This window comes from Sporisorium graminicola, chromosome SGRAM_12 (genome assembly GCF_005498985.1).
Source record: "Sporisorium graminicola strain CBS 10092 chromosome SGRAM_12, whole genome shotgun sequence".
Taxonomy (NCBI): domain Eukaryota; kingdom Fungi; phylum Basidiomycota; class Ustilaginomycetes; order Ustilaginales; family Ustilaginaceae; genus Sporisorium; species Sporisorium graminicola.
In genome coordinates, this window is record NC_043722.1 from 1,247,158 (window position 1) to 1,265,563 (window position 18,406).

The 18,406-nt window shown below is 57.2% G+C and overlaps 7 protein-coding genes across 7 annotated transcripts; 4 read left to right on the forward strand and 3 right to left on the reverse strand.

Annotated features, from left to right (window-relative positions):
* Window positions 1-1,570: 1,570 nt before the first annotated feature.
* Window positions 1,571-5,326, forward strand: EX895_001983 (uncharacterized protein; the record flags this gene model as incomplete). The annotated part of the gene is made up of 1 exon (XM_029882582.1): window positions 1,571-5,326. One exon carries the CDS (start codon window positions 1,571-1,573, stop codon window positions 5,324-5,326), a length of 3,756 nt encoding a protein of 1,251 aa, XP_029741437.1.
* A 156-nt stretch (window positions 5,327-5,482) lies between these two features.
* EX895_001984 (uncharacterized protein) lies at window positions 5,483-8,926 on the reverse strand (the record flags this gene model as incomplete). Its single annotated transcript, XM_029882583.1, has 1 exon — window positions 5,483-8,926. One exon carries the CDS (start codon window positions 8,924-8,926, stop codon window positions 5,483-5,485), a length of 3,444 nt encoding a protein of 1,147 aa, XP_029741438.1.
* Window positions 8,927-9,493: 567 nt separating this feature from the next.
* Window positions 9,494-10,442, forward strand: EX895_001985 (uncharacterized protein; the record flags this gene model as incomplete). The annotated part of the gene is made up of 3 exons (XM_029882584.1): window positions 9,494-9,502; window positions 9,828-10,109; window positions 10,347-10,442. 3 exons carry the CDS (start codon window positions 9,494-9,496, stop codon window positions 10,440-10,442), a joined length of 387 nt encoding a protein of 128 aa, XP_029741439.1.
* Window positions 10,443-10,796: 354 nt separating this feature from the next.
* On the reverse strand, window positions 10,797-12,026 carry EX895_001986 (uncharacterized protein; the record flags this gene model as incomplete). Its single annotated transcript, XM_029882585.1, has 1 exon — window positions 10,797-12,026. One exon carries the CDS (start codon window positions 12,024-12,026, stop codon window positions 10,797-10,799), a length of 1,230 nt encoding a protein of 409 aa, XP_029741440.1.
* A 1,051-nt stretch (window positions 12,027-13,077) lies between these two features.
* On the forward strand, window positions 13,078-13,618 carry EX895_001987 (uncharacterized protein; the record flags this gene model as incomplete). Its single annotated transcript, XM_029882586.1, has 2 exons — window positions 13,078-13,174; window positions 13,266-13,618. The coding sequence occupies 2 exons, from the start codon at window positions 13,078-13,080 to the stop codon at window positions 13,616-13,618; spliced, it is 450 nt and encodes a 149-aa protein (XP_029741441.1).
* A 487-nt stretch (window positions 13,619-14,105) lies between these two features.
* On the reverse strand, window positions 14,106-16,661 carry EX895_001988 (uncharacterized protein; the record flags this gene model as incomplete). The annotated part of the gene is made up of 1 exon (XM_029882587.1): window positions 14,106-16,661. The coding sequence occupies one exon, from the start codon at window positions 16,659-16,661 to the stop codon at window positions 14,106-14,108; it is 2,556 nt and encodes an 851-aa protein (XP_029741442.1).
* Window positions 16,662-17,245: 584 nt separating this feature from the next.
* Window positions 17,246-18,332, forward strand: EX895_001989 (uncharacterized protein; the record flags this gene model as incomplete). Its single annotated transcript, XM_029882588.1, has 2 exons — window positions 17,246-17,303; window positions 17,383-18,332. 2 exons carry the CDS (start codon window positions 17,246-17,248, stop codon window positions 18,330-18,332), a joined length of 1,008 nt encoding a protein of 335 aa, XP_029741443.1.
* Window positions 18,333-18,406: the final 74 nt, after the last annotated feature.

An 18,406-nucleotide genomic window follows, 5' to 3' on the forward strand; every position in this document is an offset into this window, starting at 1 on the left:
TTGATGGCTCAATACCCCAGACGGGGATGGAATGGGCTTTTGCGGCGAGGAGCTCGCTGTGGACCACTGAAGGAGCGGCGCTGCTCCGCGGACGTCTCTTGTGTTGTTGCCGGCAGAAGAAAGGAGAAGAGAGGAGAGAGGCGCAGCGACCGTGAGCTCCCCACATCGCCCAACTCGTGGCCCCGCTTCTCTTTGCTTTGCAGCATAAAATTCGCAACCGGATCGGCGGCATTTTCGAGCCGGCAGCTCCGACAAAGTTCGCTCAGCATCAGAGCTAGGTTACTTGAACGTTGCGTTTAAAGTATATCTTGTTCATGAAGACAAAGTATGAGAGCCTGTCGACCGTCGCTTTCCATACAGTGCATACAGCAAAACGCAAGGCAATCTTGCCTCTGAGTTGCGGGTCAGAGCTAGATGCGGCCAAAGCTAGAAGACCCAGCCGAGTCTCATCAACATCCCCAACTACAGCCTGAAGGGGCTTTACTGCATGTTCTGCGCTCAAATATCAGTATCTGAGCGACAGTTTTCTACGCCCAGGAGGAAACAATCAAGCCATTGCAGACATTGAGCAACTATAAGAGCGATGGAACGGGTTGAGGATAGCACCGAAGCAACTTCGACCTTTCTTCCTTCGCTTGCCGAGCTGCTCTTTTATCGAATCATCGAGTGAGGAAAAAGTTCCTCGAGAAAATATGAAGAAATTGACGGGGTTGCTGACCACCGTTGGGTTCTGAATTGACCGGCATCCCCGGACCACAGTGTCTCCGACTGCGCAGAACGCGAAGAGAAAGGGAAAAGGCGAAGGGAGCAGAAAGACGAAACAGACGCGATTTAGCGGTAAGGAACGACACTCTCGCCGCACCGGCTTCTCCTCTCGAAACCGAGAAAAGCAAGCCAAAGCCGCAACAGACCTTGTCTCCCTCTCTTTCCGCTCCGACCTTCGCACTCTTTCCATCTTGCATCTTCTCCACTCTCCTCAACAAGGACGACGACGACCTCAGCGACGGTTTACGCTTACACCTCTGACGACCCTCAAGCTCAAGCTCAAGCTCGAGCACTCCACACCTCGTCTCGTCTCATCCCCGACTCGACTCGCCTAATCTCATCTATCGCTTTTGTGGCGGTTCGATACACCGACTCACATCACTCCTTGTCCGATTCTCGATTGACTAGCAGATTCGCCAGCTTGCGCGTTGACTCGGTGTTGACGCAGGCTTCTCAAGCGACTTCATCCGCTCTTGCTTCAAACCCACCTGCATCATCGCGCGCTCGAGCCAGGCTCCCGGCTCCACAGTCTTTCATCCTCGCTCGATCGTCCGACATTGCAGCTAGGGTGGACACTTACGGTGCCGTGAAAAATTGTTGGCATCATCGCCTTCGGCTGCCTCTGCCGGCTTGCTGCGCATTCTAGCTGCTGACCGGCTCAGCCTCAGCGTCGACCCTTGCTCACTTCGAAGCTTCTTCTCCCGAGCATCTTTCTACTTCCGTCCATCCGGACACCGCCTGTTCCGTTCTTCCGCTCTTCCGTCTTTGCCAGCGTCTCTCTTGCCGGCGCTCACATCCGCCAACCATGAACACGCCGCCGAAGTTCTCTCACTCGCGGCAAGGCTCCGTAGAGCACAATCCGCCCTTGCCCACCTCGTCTGCTGCGCACCTCCAGCATCCGTCCTTGTCCGGCCACCCTGGCAGCGGCTCCCATACGCCAGGGCATCATTCGCCTCTGACATCCTACGGTCACGCTCTTGCTTCGCTTGCCTACCCTTCATCTTCCTATTCACCCTACCGAACAGGTCAGACCCCCGTCCCTTCCTGGTCGGCGACCAACCCTGCTGCTCTGCACAGCAACAGCGCAACCCCATCCGCCCCCAAGAGGAGTATAAGCAGAAGTGCAGAAGAAGAGGATGACGACGATGAAGAAGAGGACGAGGTCAACAGCGACGACTCGGACGACGATGATGACGATGATGATGATGATGATGACGACGACGAAGAAGAAGACAGCGACGCTGCTAACACCAGCAAGGCCAAGCAGACAGGAAACAAGCGCAAGCGCGATACCTCGCCCAAATCGGCCAAATCCAAGAAGCTGGCTGGCGCAAAGGGCAAGTCCGCAAGCGACAAGGCTGGCAACGGAGACGGCGCCAAAGATGGATCGGCAACAAAGAAGCAGAAACCTACGCGTGGTGCCCGTGCCTGTACCAACTGTCGACGTCTCAAGATGCGCTGCGTAGGCGCCGAAAAAGGTCCACCTTGTAATCGCTGCCGCAACGGCAATCACGAGTGCATCTTTGAGGAGAGCAATCGAGGTAAGAAAGGAGGCAAGAACCAGAAGGCCGAAGCCATGCAGCAGAGCCTGCGCAAGATGGAGCAGACGCTGGCTACCGTTCTGCGCAGCATTCGCGATCCGGGTCTTGCCGCGCAGCACGGTGGTATGGTGACGCGCAGTCCCTCACCCACCTTCTCTCGCGAGCAAGAACGCTCGTTGAAAGACCATCAGCGTTCGGACCCACGCATCACTCATTCGCACTCCTATTCTGGTGGTGGTGACCACGCCGCGCGTTCTCCCTGGTCCCGTGGCCCGGAGCCATACGCTTCCCATGCCGCGCATTCGTCGGCTTCTCCAGCTCGCTTCAGCAACGACAGCGGCAGCCCGATCAACACCATCAATCCCAACGTCGTTGCACAAAGGAGCGCTTCGTCCACCGACAGCAGCTTGCCTTCACCCGCGAACGCCCACGGCACTCGATTCCTCGAGCCGCTTCCACACCACCATCGTCAGCAACCGCGTCCCGGCGTCTCTGGCTTCGAGCCTCCGCGCAGCAGCCGTCACTCGCGTGGCTCACCCCGTCTGCACTCGCTGCCCGACAACACTCTCAACCCACTCGGCTTGCTCGCTGAGGCCAGTCTGCACAACAATCACCACCGAGCACGCAAGCTGGCTCGCAACAACACCGCCCAGAGCGAGAAGGACAGTCAGCGATCCGGCAGCACGGGTGGAAATAGTCCCGACAAGACGGTCAAGTCCGAAGGTGGCGGCGATGACGATTCGCCTGTCGGTCAAAGTGGCACAAACAACGACGTCAAAGGCAAGATCCCGCTGGGTGTGGCCTCGCAGAACTACTTCCGCCCAGGGCCTATGACAATCCTGCCTCTGCGCCGCATCATCATTGAACGAGAGATGCCTCCCGAGCTGCTCACCCTCGGCATCGTCACTTCCGAAGAGGTGCTCGACCTGTTTAGCATCTTCTTCCGAAGGTGTACGCAGCACATTAGCTTGCTCGACGCAGAGTGGCACACTCCCACTTTCATTTGCAGTCGGTCCCCCTTCCTTTTCACGTGCGTCTGCGCCGTTGCCGCCAAGTTCTACGACCGCCGACCTGATCTGCACGCCAAATGTCTCGCTCTCACCCGCAAAGTCGCTTTCGATGTTGTCAATCGTGGCTTCAAGAGCATCGAGATTGTCCAAGGCTTCCTGCTTTGTTCCTTGTACGCGCAACCCGCCGAGCGCTTTGAAGAGGACAAGACGTGGATGTATAGCGGTCTCGCCTTGCGCATGGCTACGGACCTCAACCTGCACCGCAAGAGTGTAGCCACGTTCAACCACAGTCCGCATCCGGATGATCCTGCCGTACTCGACCGCGAGCGCGAGATTCTCAACCGCGAGCGCACGTGGTACTTCTGCTTTGCGTTGGACCGCGGCCTGAGCATCCAGATGGGCAAGCCCTACACCATCCGCGAGGACTGGATCGTGCGCAACTGCCGCAATTGGGGCAGCCGTTTCAGTCGACCCTGGGACCTTGCCATCAGTGCCACCGTCGATCTGTATCGCATCAGCTCGAGGCAGCTCGACTTTCTCTATTCCTCGACCTCGTCCGTGTCGGGACTCAACTCGGAGATCGACTATTCGCTCGTGCTACCCATCTTTAACGAGCAGCTCCAAGAATGGCGCGAGGAATGGCGCTGGCGCGGGCTGTTTACGATGCCAGAGGAGGCCGAAGAGTACATCGCAAAGAAGAGGCGCAGGCTGGCCATGGCTGCGGAGAAGGCCGCCTCGAAGGACAAGGGAAAGGGCAAAGGCGGCGCTGCGGCAGCAAGCAGCAAGACGGCCGCCGACACGGACGGGGAAACGAACGGGTTGGCCGACGCGGCCGCAAAGTACCAGTTCGAGGATGACGACGAAGATGCCGAGAATTTGGATCTCAACACCCGCATCATGATCCACTATTCGCACTCAATCCCCGTGCGATACAGCTTTGCCGTACTCGTGCTCAACTCGTTCGGGTTGCAGCAGGCCGTCGATCACCCGATCGGGGGCAGCCTCGACCGCGCTCAGTACTTTGCCAAGTGTCTGGAAGCTGCCAAGACTATTGTCACGCAGTGCGTCGGACCGAGCCGCCGCAACATGCGATACGCACCGGACGCACACATCATGACACTCGCTTATGCGTGCGTCTTTCTGCTGAAGCTTATCCGACCGGCCTTCGCCGGCTATGTGGAGGAGGATTCGATCATCGCTCTCGTGCAGGAGGCCGTCGACATGCTCGAGGAGGCAGCGGTGAACGAGACGCACACGCCGTTCCTGTACGCTTCGTTCCTCAAGGCGCTGCTGCAGGCGCGCAAGGAGCATACCACAGCGTCCAAGAGTGCGACCAACAGCCGAGCAGTGTCGAGGGCGGTGACGCCGGAAGCGATGGACGAGGATCGCAATGGTAGCGGTGAGGGCGAGGCTCGAGCTGCAGAGTTTGATGCCGATGGTGGTGTGGTTAATGGGGGCGATCAAGGTGGACTGCCTGCTTCGCTCGATCCGCACGGTGGCGAGCTTGGGTCGAGTGTGCATGGCGCTTCGACCGTGACAGGTGCTGATGGAACCAACGTCAACTGGCCTTCGCAGATCTTTGGCGCCTCTTCAGGGATGGACGAGTTCTGGGGATCGCTCTTGCCGCCCGGATTCACAAACACGTCGATGCACGACCTGTTTGGCGCCACTGCCTCCACCGACGCTGCGGCCACCAATGGCCATTCGCATCTCGTCGCCGAAGCCGAAGTCGTCGATCCCGCCCAGCACGCCACCAAGTTCGGCATGGGCGGCGGGGGTGTGTTTGACTTTGGCGGAGGCGCGATTGGGAACGGCAACGGCGGTGTACCGTTGAACTCGGCCGCTGCCTCGGCTGCTCTGGCTAACTCGATGAGTATGACTCCGATCGCTAGTGGGCATTTGTCTGGTGCCAATACGCCGCATGGGTTCGCCAGCAGGAGCAGGAGGACGAGTGCGAGCCATTTCACTCTGGGCGGATTGTCCGGGGTCAATTTCGATTTCTCGTCGTAGTCTCGGAGGAGAGGGGAGCAAACGAAGCATATGGAAGCGGGGTGCATGGTGTGCAAGTGCAAGTGAAAATTCAGGTGTGGCTCGCGATGGGCCTTGTGCAAGTAGAGTGTACATGTGTGTGTTTGTGGTGTGTGTGGATTGTGTGGAGGGAGTTGGTCATTGCTGAAACTCGAAAGGGTAGATATCGGGGTCAGCTGTTCTGCCATCAGCGCCCTCGTCGCCATTCGCCTTCACAGCCTCCTCCCGCGCGAACGGCCTGCCGCTCACAGCCAGCGCCTTGTACTGAACGCCCATGCCCGTCTCATCAATCAGGCGGTTGGCAGCATCCTTGATCCTCTTCTCGTCCGTCTCTGATTTGCCCTTGATCAGGCGCTCCGTACGCATCTGCAGGCCCATGCCCACCAGGAAGTCGGCCTGGTCGATGGGTCCAAGATAGCGCGCGTCGGTGGTGTGCAGCGCCGACTTGAGGTGGAGGAAGTCGACGTTGACGGTGAGGTCGACGTTTCCGGGTGCTTCGAATACGGGCACGAGTGTGTGGTTGCGGAAGGCGCGGAATGAGGAGCCATAGGCCGTGTCGCCGCCGTAGTCGATGATAAGGCCGATTCCGCCGGCGGTGGGGTGCGAGAGGCGGGTGTGTTCGAGACGGCGGTTGGCATCGAGGCGGTCGGCTTCGAGTTGGGATTCAGCTTCGGCTTCAGCGGATCCGGGGGCAGCGGTGGAGGAGGGGGCGACGTGGGAAGTGGGCGGGGAAGCAGGGCGACCAGCGACGAGCTCGCCTACGCGTCGAGCGACCGCCCACGCTTCGGGGCTCACTTCAACCCGCTGACCGGGCTGCAGGTGCTGGAACCGCGGATTGTTCTGCACAAGCATCTGGGCCCAGGGTGTCGGCGTCGGGCTGAGCACGAACCCGAGCTCCTCCTTCTCTTTCGCCTGCAGATCCTGCCCGGGTCTCAACACAGTGATGGCCGACTTGGGCTTGATCCCCACCAGCACCTCTCTGAACTTGCCATCCTGGCCTTTCTCGAAAATGTGCGTCGGTAGCGCATCAAAGAACTCGTGTGCAGTGAGGATCGTGAACTCCTCTGGCACCACCGGTACCATGTCAACACCCGGGAACCACTCGACAACCACCCCGTCCTCCCCCACTTCCTCCTCGGCACTGACCACCTTCTTGCCCGCCACCGCCAGCGCCTCCTTGATCGCAGCGAGCTGCAACTCCATCAACCCATCACTCGTCTCGACCAGGTGGATACGCTTCAGCGTCGCTATGAACGGCTTGAACGCCGCAAACGTCCTCAACATATCGGCTAGCAGCGTTCCCTTGCCAGGTCCGAGCTCGATGATCCGTGTGGCGGAAGGCGCGCCGACTGCTTGCCATCGCGCGAGGTAGAAGATGGCGACGAGCTCTCCGAAAACCTGCGAAATCTCGGGGGACGTGATAAAGTCACCCCGGCTGCCGAGCACTTCGCGTGAAGTGGTGGGTGAATTGGCAGAGGAGTAGTAGCCCTGCATCGGGTCGAGCAGGCAGGTGCGCATGTATGTCGAGACGGGCATGGGGCCGGACGCGCGAATGCTGTCCAGCAGGATCTCGTTGAGGTTTTTCGTTGACTTCACTTCTCCAGTGCCAGACGAAAGAGAAGATGGCGATGAAGGGGCATTGGACGCTCTTCGGGTGGTGGAGAAGGTGCGCGTGTGGATGCCGCGTGCAAGCGAAAACTGTGTCGGCGCAGCAGTGGTCGGGCCCATGAGACCTTGCGGCTGCGTGGCTGGACGTGTGTCACCGTTTCTTGCTTTGGCGGCACTGCTCGTCGATATGCGAGATGGTGCGACGGGAGGGATGGCAAAGGAGCGCAGGCCGGTAACGACCTTGTCGCCACCGTGCAGCTCAGCGTCGACAATCTGTTCAACCGCTTCCGTCGCGTACGCTACACAGTCATTGAGACTGACACCCGTATAGCTAGCTCCGACAAGAGTCAGCCTGTTTGCAAGCGTCTCGTTCTTTTCGAGCGCCTTGTGCAGTTGCGACATTCGCATCGGGTGGCCGACGAGGTACCAAGGGATACAGTCTTTCTGCAGCGTCGGTGTGATGCTGACCTTCGATGCATCTTCCAGCAACGAACGATCGATACCGAGGTGCTGAGAGACAGCCTTGACAGCACGTGCCTTCAAGTCCTCTTCGCGCGGAAGCGTCTCGAGTGCAGACCAGTGTGACCCACCCATCATGACAGTGAGCTTGATCGGTCGCGAAGCCGCATCAGCCGAGTCCTGCTCCGGAATCGCATCGCTATCAAAGACGACGCCAAGGATGCCGTCTTCGTTCGCCGGCGTCGTGCGCGGGATGAGGTAACCAAACCCTTCGACAGGCACTATCGGCTTGCTTGAGGATGCAACAGCGTCGGGTGAGATGGCGAGGTTGACGACACCAACGTTTGCCGATGGATTGTGCTTGAGATGCGGTAGTTCTGCGTTGGTTGGGAGGATGTCGGCGAGTCGGGCCGATGGAATGCTCGAGACAATTCGGTCCGCTTCAATTCTCTCTCCTTTTTTTGTCTGCAATATGGTTTGTCCGGTGCTGTCGACGATGACCGACTGAACAGCATCACCTTTGCAAACACGAACATTCTCGATTTCGGCCAATCGCGACTCGAGGGCCTGCGTAAGCTCCTCTACGCCTTCGGGGAAGCTGTAGACACTGATGGACTTGAAGCTGTCAATCATCTCCTTACCCAACTGCGATTCCACATCTTTGAGTCGATCCTCCTTGGCCGCTTTCACCGCCGCCTCGGACTCCGGCAGGGATCGGTGAAGTTTGTTTCTCTTGATAGGAAGCATGCTGCGCAACACGCCGCCGTGAGTTCGCTCAGCTTCCCAAAGGAATGGAAGCACAGCACGAACACTGAGCTTTCTTGTGTCGCCTGCATAGATACCATGGATGACTGCGGAAAGCAGGTTCTCCGCCAGACCTTTCCCAAAACGTCGTGAGACAAACGAGTCAACGCTCTCGTCCTCGATCCACTCTCGCTGCTGCAGACGTTGCTGTTCCGATTTGGACTCGGAGCGGGGGCGCAGGAAGCGCGAAGGCACACGAGGTTCGCGCAGCACGCCCGGGATGATGGCGCGCAGGAAGGGCAGCTTGAAGAGTGCCGACAAGAGCGAAGGAATGCTGCTGGGGAGCTTGACGAGCCGGTCGGGGAAGTATAGGTATCTATTTTGCGCGGAGGGTGCTGTCTTTGGGATCTTGAGCATGCGTTCAAGCAGTCCGAGCGACTGAACAAGCTGCAGCATCATCAAGCCAGAGTAGCCGGCAGGTCGAATACTGCGTGGACCCTTCTCGATGAGCGCCGTAGCGTTGCTCGAGGCGGTGCTATTTCTAGATGGAAGAGCGATGCGTTCGGACTGGATCCAGCCACCGAGCCTATTTTGATGTTCGAGAAGAACAATGTCGTATCGGTCTTTGGGGAGCTGTTGCGCCAGGCGGTATGCAGAGGTGAGGCCAGAGATGCCACCGCCGAGGACGGCGATGCGCTTTTTGTCGTTGCTTGCCGCGAGTGCTTTTGTCGAGGAGGACAAAGCCCTCGATGCGAGCACGGTCGACCGCATCGGGTTCTGTAGGCGAGATGCTGTTCTTGAAAGCAGCATCTTGGCCTGATTTTGCGTAGCAGTGTGGTTGCGAGAAGACAAGTGGTGCAGTCATTTGCTGCATCCTCACCGGCTCGTGGCTGGTCCGGGCTTTCTCAGCTTTGGCTGACTTTGACATTTTTTGGCGTTGTGGAGAAGACTGGGCGTTTGTACATTGTCAAACTTATGTCAGCTCCAAGTTCGACAATCTCACATTGTTCAAGTGAAATTTTCCATTGAAAGCTCTCCGCGAGCTTCCGAGTTCAAATTCTCGCGCGCAAAAAGCAAAGCAGGGATTTCAAATTTCAGTTGGACTCTGCTTACAGTTGAGATTGGAAGGCTGCGATTTGTAATCGGCTCGTGGCCACACAGCAGCCACACCAGGCCTTGAGCCGGTGATTCGTGCGAACGGAACAACTTTTGGAAGACGAAGGGCGAGAGAGACTCACTCCGCCATCGCAATCCCTCGTCGTCGTCGTCGTCGTTGAGATCACGGCTTCATACCATCATCTTCTGATCTTCTCCTATCCTTCTACATATCTTGCAAAGATGGTTCTCGTACGTACCGCAACGCATGCACGACAGTGACACTGCAGCAGTCAACGTCGACAGCTACGGGCGACTTGCTGCACTTCACCTTTCGCATCATGGTTTACTGACTTGTTTTTGTTCCGCTCTTCCGTATCACCTACATGCACTTCTCTCGCCACCTACATCGCACTCCATGGCCTTCGCAATCTTTCCCGCACTTTTACGCACACACCGACACAACGCATTGCATCGCATCGCATTTCCAACTATCACCTATCCAATCACGACTCGAACACGCTCATTGCATCTCTTCACCATGTTTCTCTCATGCGATCATTGCTACATCAAACAGGCACTCTCCGGCATCAGCCTTGCCAAGTACGTGCAGTCGTCGCCGGCGCTCATGCGGGTGCTCAAGCCCGTCGCCAACGCCTACGCCAACGCGACTGGCCACCGTCAGATGGGTCTGCGCTACGACGACCTCATCATCGAGGAGTCGGAGCGTGTCCAGAAGGCTATCTCGCGTCTTCCTGAGAAGGAGGCCTACGACCGTGCCTTCCGCCTGCGTCAAGCTGCGCACCTCTCCGTGCTCCACCGTGAGCTCCCCAAGGAGCAGTGGCTTCCCGCTAAGGAGGTGAGTTTTTTCCATAGTAGTGCAAACGGCGAGAAGCGGCTGAAAAGCAAGAGGAAGCGGATGCGAGAAGGCGGAAAGCTGGGAACAGGACGGAGCCGGCTTTGAACGCGAAGCATTGGTTGATGTAGAATGAAGGGGAAGGCTCGGCTGCGTTCGGACAGATCACCTTTACATACTCTCTGTGACCACGTACTGACTCTCTTTTCATTGACTTTGTTCGACGTTCAATCTTGACAGGATAAGCGATACCTCACCCCTTACGTCCAGGAAGTCGCCAACGAGGAGGCGGAACGTGCCGCATGGGACACTGTCTCGGTCAAGAAGGGTCACTAAACATCTCGCTCGTGCTTGTAGTTGATGTCCACGTACAAATAAACCTTTGAAATACGATCGCTTTCTACCCGCAATCTACACTCGGAAGTTCTTTATGACTCGAGCCCGGATCTGAAGCAGTCCCATGCGTTGTGCTGGTGCACGACGCTGAGGGGATGGATGTGTGAGTGCGAATGAGAGCGTAGTGAGGGCGGTGCGGCGGTCCGCGATGCCACGTCGGGCCTATTGTCTCTAACCACGTATGTCAGCTGCTCAACAGAGGCACCCTGCACACAGTCCACAGCCCCAAACGAACTTGCTATGATCTGCATTGCACTTCTTGCCAGCGATCAACAAATGAAAAGATAATGCCGCCTAAACAACCTTCTTCGACACGGGCGCATCCTTGAAAATACCAATGATCAACGCCCAACCAAACACGATCTGCACCACAGCGATACAGAACAAGAACTGGATCCTCCTCGACCTCTGTGCATGCGTGATAGTCTGGCTACTGGGAGAGCTCGGATCGGGTAGCACGACATACCTCAAACTCCTCAGCAAAAAGAACGCATTCGCAGCAAAGCAGTACAGGAACACGCTCCAGTACACAAGCCCGCGCACCTTCAATAGGCCCACCAGTAGCGTGATGAGCGTGCCGACGAACTTGTAACCCGAGTAGGCGAGGAGGTCCATCATCGTGTGGTCACCCTGGATGTTGAGCAGGTACGTTCCGAGCTTGATCGCGGCTAGTTCGACGAGGATGATGGCGAGAGCACGGGAGGCGCGCAGGCCGAGCACTTCCGGGTGAAAGCGCGATTCGAGGCCGAGAATGACCGAGGTGAGAATGATGTACGTCACGAATGCCATGGTGGGGATGTAGAGGTCGGGCGAGTTGACGTCGTCGCGCGGAGGCAGGTAGCCCTCGGCACCGGACGAAGCAGTCTTGACGGCAGAGGGCGCTTCCGCGTACGCCGAGCTGACCCCGCCGACGGCAGCCGAGTGCCGGTGTGCGCGCGACCACGGCTTGTGTCGCCATGGGAAGAGCACGATGCGCAGCTTGTGCAGCACGTATGAGTTGGACACATTGAAGTAGTGCTTCAAGACAGGCAGGGGGAGGATAGCGTTGAAGTTCTTCTGGACGTATTCTCCTCCCACCGCCGCCATGTGCTGTCCGAACTGCACACCCATCTGTGCTGTAGCATCGTTCATGATCTGAGGCCCCCCTCCCGCACCATTGAAGCCAGGGAATCCTCCCCAACCCTGCTGCTGCTGCCCAGCGACGCCTGCACCGGAAAAGTAGTTTTGCCCACCGACACCCGGTTGACCGTACGACGAAGAGGCGGCACCATACGGTTGAGTCGGCGGCGACTGGATTGGTGGAGATGCGAAGCGCTGATAACCGCCTGACGCTGACGCTTGCAGGTTGGCAGCAGGTCCGCCGCGTCGGTTTGCAGTCGAGAGGTGGGGATCGGTGACCGACGCTTGAGGGACCGGGTTGGGCGAGATGGGCGGGTCGGGTACTTTGAATGGAGGATGTGTTGGGATCGGGTGCTGCAGCGGCGGAGGTGACCGTGATGGATAGCTTCCCTGTGGCTGATACATGGTTGCTGACGTTGCTGGTTGGATACGGATCAAGAGATTGCTGCTGTTCCAGGTTCGTTGAAGTTCAGGCCGAGTCGATCCAGAAGCTATTGTTCAGCCGAGTCGGTAGACAGAAATGAGATGTTTCGAAGCAAGCCTCTTTCGTCGGTCGTGTGCGTCGTGTGGAGGTAAGAGGGAGTGTCTTGAAGCTATGCTCTTGAGAGGGTGAAGTGATGGGAGCAGAAAGAAAGGCGAAAAGTGTCCCTTGCGTGGCTTTGCAAATGGCCTGTGCTGTCACAGTGTCGTGGCCGCCCTGGCCGTCTCTCGCCAGCTGGACGATTTCAGGTTTCGACAGCTTCACACGTCAGAACGCGCCTCCTTTCTTAGCTTTCCGTCTTTTACTCGCTTGCAATTCTTCTCAGTGCCGTGTTTTTGATCTAACAGTTTAACGTCTAAATTCCGCCGAACAGCTCCACGCACCAAGCCTTTGCTTCCTTGCAGCTCTTCTGTGCTTTCTCTCTCTTCGCGGCAGTTGTCAAATCGGCAAGCACCATGAGAACGGGGAGTACGAAGCCGGGAGTGCTGATGGGTGCGACACTGGGACAGTTTGGAAGCATGGCGTTGGCAGCGTGGCTCAGTCGAAACCTTTCAGGTCGTGTGGCAGGTACTTCTCTCGACTCGACGCTCTTTCCTTCGAATAAAGCTCAGTTGCGAAGCGGTTGCGTTGTGTGTGTGTCTCTGGTTGTCTTTGGCTGCTCAGTTTCTTCAGCGTCGATCCCACGCCAAAAGCCAACGCAAAGGCAAAAAATTCTTCTCAAAAGGAAGTGACGCACTCTTTTTGTAACCGCCGTCTGAACTGACGCATTTCTTTCGCTGAGATGAATACAAAATTCCTCTCTCTCTGTCTCTCTCTGAGAGCCATTTCGAAGCAGGGCAAAGATCAGCCGCCTTGTCTCTGCGAATCTGGAGTAAAATCGCAATGCAGCTCACTCTTCTTCAACGCCACCATTATCCGTCCTCTCGGATTTGACCATTCTACTACAAATCACAACCCAACACACATCTAGCAACCATGCCGAAGAACAAAGGAAAGGGAGGCAAGAACCGTCGTCGTGGCAAGAACGACATTGGTGACAAGCGCGAGCTCGTTCTCAAGGACGAAGGTCAAGGTAAGTTACCGCTCCACGCCCCTGTTTATAGACTCATTTCAGCGTCTGGAGATGCTGACGATGTTCGTTTGACATTCCGTGCCACCGCTAGAATATGCACAAGTACTCAAGATGCTGGGCAACGGCCGCTTGGAGGCACAATGTTTCGACGGCGAGAAGCGTCTCGCACACATCCGCGGCAAGCTGCGCAAGAAGGTGTGGATCAACCAGGGCGACATCATCCTCATTTCCCTGCGTGACTTCCAGGACGGAAAGGCGGACGTAATCCAGAAATACAACGCCGACGAGGCACGTGCGTTGAAGCAGCAGGGCGAGCTGCCCGAGAGCGCAAAGATCAACGAGACCGATACCTTTGGCGAAGAGGAAGGCGGCGAGATCGAGTTCCAGGAAGGTAGCGACGACGACGAGGACAGTGACGATGATGACGATCTCGATGATCTCTAAGCGGCGAAGGCAGCAAGGCACGAAGAATGGGGAGGGCGGAAGAGAGCGGATGATTGGGGGAATACCGTTGCTGGCGCGGAAGATGGATCAGTACGAGTCGTGGTGGTGCACCTTTTGCTTAGCGTCAAGATGGCAGTGCCACACCAAAATGGCTTGCTCATGCGTTCGAGCAGAGCCCTAGAAGCTCCAGCTTCCATCACAAAACATCGATACTCAGTCTTCTCTCGATGACTTGCGGAAAGCAGTGCGCCACCCACATCCACACCAACCACAACCGTCTCCTCGTCCCACTCTGCTCCATCATTCGTCTGCATCCCACACACACGCACTACCCCACTCGCTGTACCATATACAACTTACACCCTCACCTCGCAAAAACCGGAGAATTTTGCTCACGCACACACGCTTTCTCGCTCACGATGCGCGCGCACGCACACACAGATTTTTCTGAGCAACCAACAATATGAATGCATGTCCAGCTTTTCCCTCATGCCCAGGGATTCTGCCCGTTGTCCTCTTCCAGGCTATGACGCGGTTCAGGCGATAGCACTCTCCCCTTAAGGAAGAGCTCGTTGTCCTGCACGTCGATCTCCCGGCTCAAAAGCACATCCCCCTTACTGTCGCCCGAATTTCCCGCATTCCCATGTGCGGTGGAATCCTCCAGTTCCACCTTGACCTTCTTGCCCTGCACCGCGCTGGTCTGCCCATCTTCCGTCGCGCCGTTGGATCTCGGCTGCACAGTGACAGCAGCAGCCGTGGACGCCGGTGGGTTGAGCGGTGTCGAGGGGGAGCCGTCGCGTTCGATGAAGTGGTGAGGCGATTTTTTGTTTTCGGCTGTAGGCGTGGAGGAGCCGGAAGCAGTGGGCGTATACTGCTTGCGGAAGATGCGAGTTCCTTTGCCTGCCCGCAGCGCTGGATCGCCACGTCGGCGTTCGAGGAGTCGCTCTCGTTCCTCGGCTTTGTAGTCTTCGACCACCAAATCGACGGCGCCGTACGGATCGGATTCTTTCGGCTTGTCTTTTGCATCTGCCTTGCTGTCGTCACCTTTGGCGCTGTCCGAGAGTCCGTCTGCTTCTGCGTCACGCTGGGCATCGTCGGTTTTGGACTTGCCTTGATCGGCTTCGGGCTCGTCATCCGCATCGCGATCCCATGCAAGCCACGGAGACTTGGTCTTGCGCTGCTTGTCCGCGTCTGACTTGGCGTTTTGCTTGCTGCCATCCTTGCCCGACTTCTGGGGAGTCTTTACGTTGCTCTCAACCGCATCAGTCTTAGCCTTGCCCTTGCCCGCCCCCTCAGCATGGCCGTTCGGCTGCGCTTGCTTCGCGTGGCTACCAGACGCCCCATCCCCTCGACTCTGCCTGTGCTTGTCTTCGGCCGAATCAACCTTCTTAGAGATAGTCCCCCTGCGACGTCTTCTATGCACAATCTCGTCATCCTGCTGCCACCTCGTGTTTCTTGCCTCTTCGCGATTGATGTCGATGTTGGGGTACGCATAGTCGCCAAAGTGAAGCGTGCGGGACTTTTGATAGGCATCCTCTTCCTCCTCATCCGGGTCGTCAAATCGCAGATCTTCGGCTTCCTCGTCCGAATCGAGCTGTCTCTCGGCGAAAAAATCGAGACTTTCGCCTGCATGACGCGCAACACTGCGAGCGGCGTCCTTTGGATGACGAAGCAGCGGACTTCGCTCCGAGCTACCCTCGTCCTGGGCCATGGCGGGATCGTCGTGGACAATGTCGTCGGCCTCCTGAGGAGTGAGCGGAGCATGTCCCTCGAGCTGCATGCGCTTGTCGTTGATGTAGCGCCTTAACTTTTTGAGTGGGCCCTGGTGTCGTGCGCCTCTGGTTGCGTCGCGGATGTCACCGGTGCCTCTTTGTGGCAGCCAATACTTTGCTTTGCCTCCTTGTGTATAACGCAAGCCTGCCTTGGATCGACGTTCGCGAGCCAGAGGCTGGTGAATGACACCTTCGCTAGGCTCAAACGTCTGGTAGACGTAGCCAGTGCCCCGCACAGTGGTAAGGCTGTCGGAAAAGACATCATACATGCCGATGCAGTCGCGCAGGGCATAGTAGACGGGCAAGCGGGCGGCATAATGCGCAAATGGATCAATGTAGTCGGTATGCGAAAAGGCCCAAGCGTGACCGAGAGCAAAGATGGGCATCTCGAGGCAGATCATAAAGTCCTGAATAGCCATCGAGATGTAATCTGGGTCATAGACGGGGCCAACCTTCTTGATCAAGCCAGCAGCGACGAGGATCGAGATACCGAGACCTTGCCAGAAGGAGAAAAAGATGATACCCTTTACGCAGAGGAACTTGGAGGTGACTCGGAAGGGCTGGAGATCGTCGTTGAGACACTTCCAGAACATGCCGAGGCAGTAGAGCGACAGAAACACCGAGACGTTGTAGGTGAACGAGATCCATGTGTAGCCGTCGGTAAGCGAGATTTTGCCCTCTTCGTACTTGCCGGCTGCCTTGAGGAGAAGCGTGGCTACGGCCAGGACGGGCTTGACTTGTACGTATTGGAGGACTCCTCTTTTGAGCGCGAGGAAGGTATATGGATCAGAAGCGTCCATGTCGTGCAAAAACAGGTTGGCAGGGAAGAGATGCTCCTGAGGTGCCCTTCCGTGGAGCAAAACAATCAAGCTGCGCTCTCCGCCGAGATACTCGATGAGAAGGTTGAAGAAACAGTAGATGACAAAGGCCTCGTAGAGGTCGCGGATGAGGTCGATGACATCGGCGAGTTGGAGCGAGTAGAGCGAGATGACGGATGCAATCGAGTAGATGGGGACCATGATCAAGAGACGAACGACATAGCGCTGCAAAGTGGGCTTGCGATAGTTCTTGAGTTGCTTCCAGATGAGGTAGACGGAGAAGCACGACGCAAAGATAGCCGAAAGGGTCGACACGATTAGCAGAGGGACAGGCAGAGATCGACCCGAGCCGCTACCTTCGGGGGCATCGCGCTGAGGCGAGTTCGCCAGTAGCAAGGCGGATGCCAGACGGCGCGGCAAGCCTGCATCGGCAGCAGCACGAATCAGAGGCATGATGTTGCGCTGGGAAAAGAGACGGTTTCTGGGCTGCTATCAGCGTGTGACTGTCATGGTCATGGTCATGGTCATGGCGGTGGAGGATGGGTCTTCTGGTGACGTTCGCGAGAAAGCAAGATGACCGATGGAAACGAAGGTCCACAAGGCAAGCAGGCTGGACGGGACTTTGGCTTGTGCTCAAGTGCTCTTTGAGGCTCAGTCAGAGCTAAAGCGTCGGAGGCACAAGCTCTGCTGGACTGCCTTCTGCTTCCCCTTTCGCTGTTTCTCCTCCACACGACTCGAGAGGTGACTTTCTGACCATGTTAGGTCGGGCCACTTCCATCTCCGCATTTGTTCCAAAACAGGGAAGGCAAGTCCGCGTCACGGTGCAGCTTGCCAGCCGAGCGCCCTTGGTATGGCTAAAATAGGGGTCTAATTTCAACGAGACCAACACAACAACACTTTTGTCAACCTGCTCACCACTTACCTCCCACCTACCCTCGATCAGCTGGAACAGTTTCAATGCGAACCTCACTGAAGTCAACGGCGGATGAAGGGAGATATTCTCGGACTCTCCCTCGCTGGCTCAGAGCCGCTTCATCATGAGTCTGCTCACCGACTTGGCGAGTAGCACTTCGGTGCTGATCTTTGGTCCTCCTCGTAAGCCTTCATCAGAGTTGCATGTCCAGGTAATCACGAGCTGACCAAAACCCTTGGATCTGCTCTCACATCATTCTAGCTCCTGTTCAAAAGGACCCTCCGCCCAAACCGATAACTCCCCCGGCGCCAACCTCACCTGCTTCGATCAAAGCAGCACTGCTTCGACCGAACCTCGGGCTATCGGATCTCAAGGCAGAAGAGAAGATGCTGGCCACCAAAGCATGTACAAAACACAACGAGTTACCCCTCCCTCCTCCGCCAGATCCAGAGCATGGGCAAACAGCGTCGTCAATTCTGATCAGCACCGGTGCATCGGCGATGAGTTTTCTCGGGAGTGCCGTGCTGAACATTGGGTCTGCTGCTGTGTCTGCACTCGGCGCGGTGCCAGAGGAAGCCGACGGGAAAGCATCGCCCTCGAAAGACGTGAAAGTCAAACACACATCTGCATCCTCCGCTAATGCGACGATGCTGGGCAGCCTGTCGACCGCCCTGCTCACCCACGCAGCTTCGGTGCGCGATGCAGCCATCGGATCGGTCACGAGCTCTGCCGCTTCGCTCGCCTCCACCGCCACACACGTCCTCACCGACGCCGCCACTTCCACGCTCGATTACGCTACAGGCAGAACCTCATCTACATCCACTACGAATCCACCGGAACCCCGGACCGTACGCCGTGCAGCCACCTTGCCCGTCCAGTTGACAGCTACGGGCGAACCCTTCTCGTCCGACCCCAGCATCTCGGCCATGCAGCGCATCCCCGACCACTCGTGCCCGCCCCGTCATGCGCTCACTCACTGCTGTTCCGCCCCCGACGTCCTCACTTCTCTCGCTGAAGAGGAGCACGCAGAGTGCACGTGTAAGTGCTACACCGCTATCGACGCGGAGGACGCAAACGAAATCGAGGGGTATTCTTGCATGTGCCATGAGAAATCCGCGTATGCAAAGGGCCAATCCGGCCACTTCCATCGAGTGGAACAACTCGTCAAAGGTACAAAAAGGGTCGTCAGGGATATCAAGAATGTCCTTTGACCCTCCGTACCTCCCCTCGCATTCCACACACTCAGAGCACCAACCTAGAACGAGATGCATATCCAATAAATCGA